General features: G+C 40.4%; 1 protein-coding gene across 6 annotated transcripts in view; it reads left to right on the top strand.

Moving 5' to 3' along the window:
• The window catches only part of nhsl2 (NHS-like 2), a 92,710-nt gene that overhangs the window by 41,046 nt on the left and 46,110 nt on the right, over nucleotides 1-5,554 (top strand). The window contains exon 1 of one of the 6 annotated variants that reach the window (XM_020623719.1): nucleotides 2,635-2,728. The exons of the other annotated variants lie outside the window; for them this stretch is intronic. Coding sequence (XP_020479375.1) covers nucleotides 2,704-2,728 — 25 coding nt within the window. The 5' untranslated portion in view covers nucleotides 2,635-2,703. Of the gene's footprint in view, nucleotides 1-2,634; nucleotides 2,729-5,554 lie in introns of those variants that run through there. 6 annotated transcript variants of the gene reach the window in all.

Raw genomic sequence — 5,554 nt, forward strand, 5'->3', positions numbered from 1 at the left:
CTCACAGTCCCAGGTCGGCTTCTCTACCACTTAGGTAACCATGACTTCCAGATAGCCAATGTTAATAATGTCCATCATTGACTTTGCACTTTACTTTCACAATGTTCTCTGATAATGAGTATCCATTTGGACAGTTGTGAAACGATATGTTGCACGAGCTGAAAATATAGTTTTGCTGACTTCTAGTGGTGGAAGTTCTCGTGTTGTTACTTGATGTAGGAGTGTATTTTGGGAGTTAGTATGTTCTGCCATCACAGTGGGATGTCACAGGTGCAATAGAGTAGGTGAAATGTTGGTTCTGAGCAACAGTAAATCCTACAAACTGTTCACCTTCTGGAAACTTAAGCGTTTAGCAATGCTCACCCTTAGTCTACCCCCTTGTCACATGGACAAGTAATTACCAATAAAGAAGTAAACTTATTTTCTTCTCAGTGAATTAATTAGACTTGCTTTCTCTATTTCTTTAAACTCTACTTCAACAGCATCCAAAACACTCCTTAACTTTGCACTTGGCCATGCATATTTTCACCAATGTATTCCACAAGCTAACTCTAATTTGAATCGCTTGCAGCCTTTGACCACTTGATCGTCAGCTATATTTTGCATCTGAACAGAAGAAAGTCTCTGTTCAGAGTTTATATCAGTCCTGCACATGAATACGTTTTCATAGATACACAAGCACAGAACAAATACAACCACATACAGTAGACCTATATTATCATGCAGTGCAGTGTCTTGTCTTTTTGTCAGAGACATATTTGACATTAGTATATACAATTGCAGCCAGTTGGACCATGTTGTTATTACACTCACCCTGCATTTCAACATTTTTTTCAACTTTAAATACATTTTGGATATTTGGATTTCTGCACCTATCTGTACCTGCATGTTATCCGGCTCTTTATGTCATGTTTTATTTCAATTGTTTCTTCCAAATTTGCCACCTAAGCAATGTGTCCAAGGTTGAAGGATCTCTTTGACATTGGAGTTGGAAGTGAATCAACCATAATATACCCTATTCATGAAGCTACCTACACACACGTCCACATATGGTATGGATGTATAAGCACAATATGTGAGTGCTGCTGGTCACTCATGTCACCTCCATTGTTTTCAGGAAGTAACTGTTCCGGGGAGGAAGGAAAGGAGCCAGGCTGCTCCCACAGTAACTGTGATAGAGCACAGGAAAGGGGTTAGAGAACATCTGAACCTGGATATTACTGCATGGTCTAGGTTTTAGTTGCACTTAGCATTTTGATAATGTGTTACTGCTCCGAATAATAGCTAATGTGTTTTCCTAAGTCTATTTATTTAATTGTGGTTTGATTGAAATTATTATTTTTTTAGCCTATTTGTCAGTCTAACTTTACACGGAGGCCAAAGCCAAGACTGCTTTAGTCAAGTACAAGACAAATCCAAGACTGAGGAAAGTTAAAGAATTGTTTAGTTTTGCTATTACAAATCAGCAGTATGTGCGATATATCTGCTCTGCCGACATCATTTTCATTCGACTCCGATGCTGTGGCAGCAGTTGCTACTGTAAGAGCACACAATGTTTTCACTACAATGAAAGCAATACGTCTTAATAAGAGCTACTATTTCAGTTAGTCATCCTTCAAACACCTGTGCAGTTCATCCATGTGGATCACCAGAGTTGTGGCTCTGTCTGGATGATGTTTCTCTTGCTAAGATGCAGTCAGTACAAATGGATATCGTCCTACAAGATTGAATATTTCAGTGGAAAACAAATGACATATGTTGTCAGTGAACATTTCACTGATATGTTTTTGCAATATGCTGTTCATATTATGGACATCACGTTGATAGTATGCTGGTTGCAATTGCGTTTCAAATTATAGACAGGGTTGTCATGACAACCCCATCTGCTGATGAAGACCATTAAGATTAGGTTGAAAGCTTCCCAAAAACTCTGGATTACATTCAGCTGCAATGTGTTTAACATGATTTCTTTCAACAAATAGTTTGGAAAACAATGTGGTGATGTTGAACACGGTTAAGGTTGGATACGTACAACATTCAAACAGGGAAAGATCGATTGCAGTTTTATCATCAATTAGATTGATTGACACAAACTGAGGCCTACTGCATGATAGTCAGGTGCACCTAAATGACCCCCTACAAGGGCAAAGTATTTCCTGCACTGGTGCTGGAAGTTGGCGATGAACGGACTAGAACTGAATGATCTAATATGAGTGTAATTCTTAGGGATACTGGGTGTTACATGGAGCATGTGAGCTATGTACAGCTAATACTTGAATGACTTCATGATCTTTCACTTATCAGTTCCATTTACCACCTGACCGATCGCTTTAAATATTTGCAGGAGGAAGAGAAGGGAAGGGGAAGTGCTAGGAGGGGAGAGAATGAGAGGAAAAAAGTATAAGGGAAGAATAACACCCAGCACCATCAGTTTCCTCCCTCTCTCTCCTCTCACACCAAGAGAGAAAACCCCCTTTCCCTGCACTCTTGCCTTCTGTTCTTTCCTTCCCACTTCTCTCCACATATCTGTTTTCCCCTCTCTCATTTTTGCTTACTGACACGCACATAGCCTTAGCCTGAATGAGTCACTGGGTTTACCTCAGTGGGCAGCTGGCCTCTCCTCCTTCTTCTTCTCCTCCTTTTCATTCTGAGCTTACATGTGTTTGATAGTTTCCGTGCTGGAGAGAGTCGAGGAATAAACACATGGAGGTTTTCTGGGCCAGACAAGGTAAGAGGCACTTGGAATACATCATTATTTTGTTGTGGCAATGAAAGAATCTAGGTTTAGAGAAGTTGGAGCAGGGAGCAGAGTGGTACTGAAATGAGCGTCTTCTCACGATAAGGACACTTCAAGAATGTTACTCCTGACGTTAGAGTGTAGCGTGTTTTTATATTTGCATTATTTCTGTGTTTTTATATGCATCTGCACATCCATTTTTTATGTCTGTGGCTGTGGTTTTTTGGCATTTTGAGGTAACATTTGACCAAATGATTCTGTCCTGAACTTCACAGGAGCATCATAGTTCACCTGAATTTGTGTGTTGAGGTCTGGCACGAAGCTTTTCCCAGTTTTAAGAAAGGGGAGAATTTCACTGTAGAATTTCAGTCTGCACTTAAAGTTGGGGTAAAGCAAAATGGGTGATTTGTTTGTGAAATCATTACACATGTTGGAAAATAGTTGCTGAAAACATGTGAAAAGACAGAATTATGTAGTACTGAACTGTGGAGTTAGACCGTTAAACAGTTAGTTAGGTTTGTTTGCAGACTGACATGCTTGTGTGTCCTTAACCTCTGAAAGGCTCCCTGTATGTTGAGGAGTCCACACTTTGCACTTTGCTTGTCTTTTCCCCCTTGAAACATTTTGACATGTGGCTGTTAAAGCGCCACAAGGTCAGGTCATCTGTGGGTGTGTGTTTGTTGCTTACTTGCGCACACACACACACACACACACACATACTGGTCTCACTATGTTGCTGAAAGTGCATTTTGACTCTGGCTCGGTCACAGTGTGGTTTTTTTGCTCGGCTGCAATGGTTTCAAATGGTGCAATTATTATGATATCCAACACACACACACAAACACACTGAGGTTCTGCTTTCCACCATTTTATGCTCCACAATGGAAAAATGATTGGAGGCATTAAACATCACACATACACAGTCACATGCTAGTTGCAGTCATATACAGTATTTCACATACTTATACCGAACATCACGCTGAGCTCAACGATAGTACGCTCACACATATGCTTGCATATCTCATTTTCTCAATGTCTCCCTCTGATTCTGTCTCTGTCTCTCTCCTGTTATCCAATTTGATATGAAAATGAAAGAAAGAAATCAAGACTCATCTCATTTTTATGCAGATAAGTTTCTAAATGCGGAGCCTCAATTATCGGATCAGCGTGGCTGTGATGGGTGATGGATAGAGTTGATGGGTGTGAGCCTGAAGAGTGCTGTAGACGGGGAGAAGTGGACTGATAGGAGGTGAAAAAGAAGACGTTGTAGGGAAGCAGAGAAGAGTGAAAACATGTTTGTGATGATGCTACTTTCAGATCTGGAGCATAATTTTTACGAACGTTTATATTTTTGCCAACAGACGCCACCATTTGCACACAGAACAACTTTTGGGGATATAGATCTTACAAAGATGCTCGTTCAGAACTTTGTATTTGCACCATTCCACTACATAAAGATGCAAAAATTCCTAGTGACTAATTCTAGTTAGCTAGTCAGTCATTTCATCTTAGTGTCATGTCAAATGAATGAAAATGTATACCTAAAATGTAGATAAAACCAGATTGCTCTATTACAAGCTCATCTCAGGGTATTACTTTGTTTGTGCTATATGCATTTATTAGATCTGCCTGCCCAGTGAACAGTAAAAGAACAGGAAAGAGATGGAGTGCTGTTTCCTGTCAAATTCTCCTCTGAGACAATGGCCCCTGGAAGTAATCTGACCGAGATAGCACAGCCCTCTAGGGCCATCGTGTGATGTGATGTGTTTGTGTGTGCGGGCCAGCACTTTAACGGGAGATGGTCTGTGCAACATCAACCCACCAGGACATCCACACATTCTCTGACACAGTGTGGGAATAAGTCTAAATAAGAGGCACAGTGAAAAGAAAACACATTCCTTATGTGTTGTGAATGTGAGTCACAGTGAACACAGTGGGAGCTGGATTCAGTCACAGGGTGCCAGTCGGACTTGTAGTTGGCTGTCTGACAGGATTAACTCTATCATAGCAGACAGGAACCAAAACAAATATGAGGGAATGGCAGCTGCCGATAAGGGGGGTCTTGTCCGTTCTGACGGATGAGACCGATTGTCAAAGTGGGCCAGACAGGAAGTACAGGTCTGGATCTAGAGCTCCAATAGCAACACAGTCATTATTGTAACAGTTTAATCTAATTTGCAACTACAGTACAGAAAAATGACAACAGTATCCCTCTGTGACATCTGTGTTTGGCTTACTGAGAATTTGCCCACATCAAAGCCCTCAGATGAAACATAAGAACCAGAGAAGAGCAGAAGGAAAAAAGAGAACCAAGCTACACCTTTTACGTGTTACCATAAATAATAAGAGCAGAAGGAAAAAAGAGAACCAAACTACACCTTTTACGTGTTACCATAAATAAGAGTTGCCTTTGTTGCTACTGTTAGAAAGTACATTTAAAGCTGCATTAATTGATTTCAGTTTTTTACCTTTCACTTGGGGGCAGTGCAACAAGCAGTGAACACAACACTGGCATACTATATTATCACCTTAAGTAGTTATTGCTACCATGTTAACAGTAACAAGTAGCCTATCTACAGAGCCAGCTGACATGAAGAAACATTATTCTATCTGTCTGCTGTGGCTGGAAACAAGGTGGTGAGAATGTGAGCGTAAACCAAAACATAAAGCTGCAGGATAGACAACAAAGATGCTGAGCTAACGTGTAAAAGATCTTAAAATCCTCCAAAGAGCTGAGAGGAGCTGCAGAGTTGGTGATAATTCATTCACTTTGTTGCTAAGTTTGTTACATTTTATGTTTCATTTTATTTACAGTTA

Source organism: Monopterus albus, unplaced genomic scaffold (genome assembly GCF_001952655.1).
Source record: "Monopterus albus unplaced genomic scaffold, M_albus_1.0 scaffold308.1, whole genome shotgun sequence".
NCBI lineage: Eukaryota > Metazoa > Chordata > Actinopteri > Synbranchiformes > Synbranchidae > Monopterus > Monopterus albus.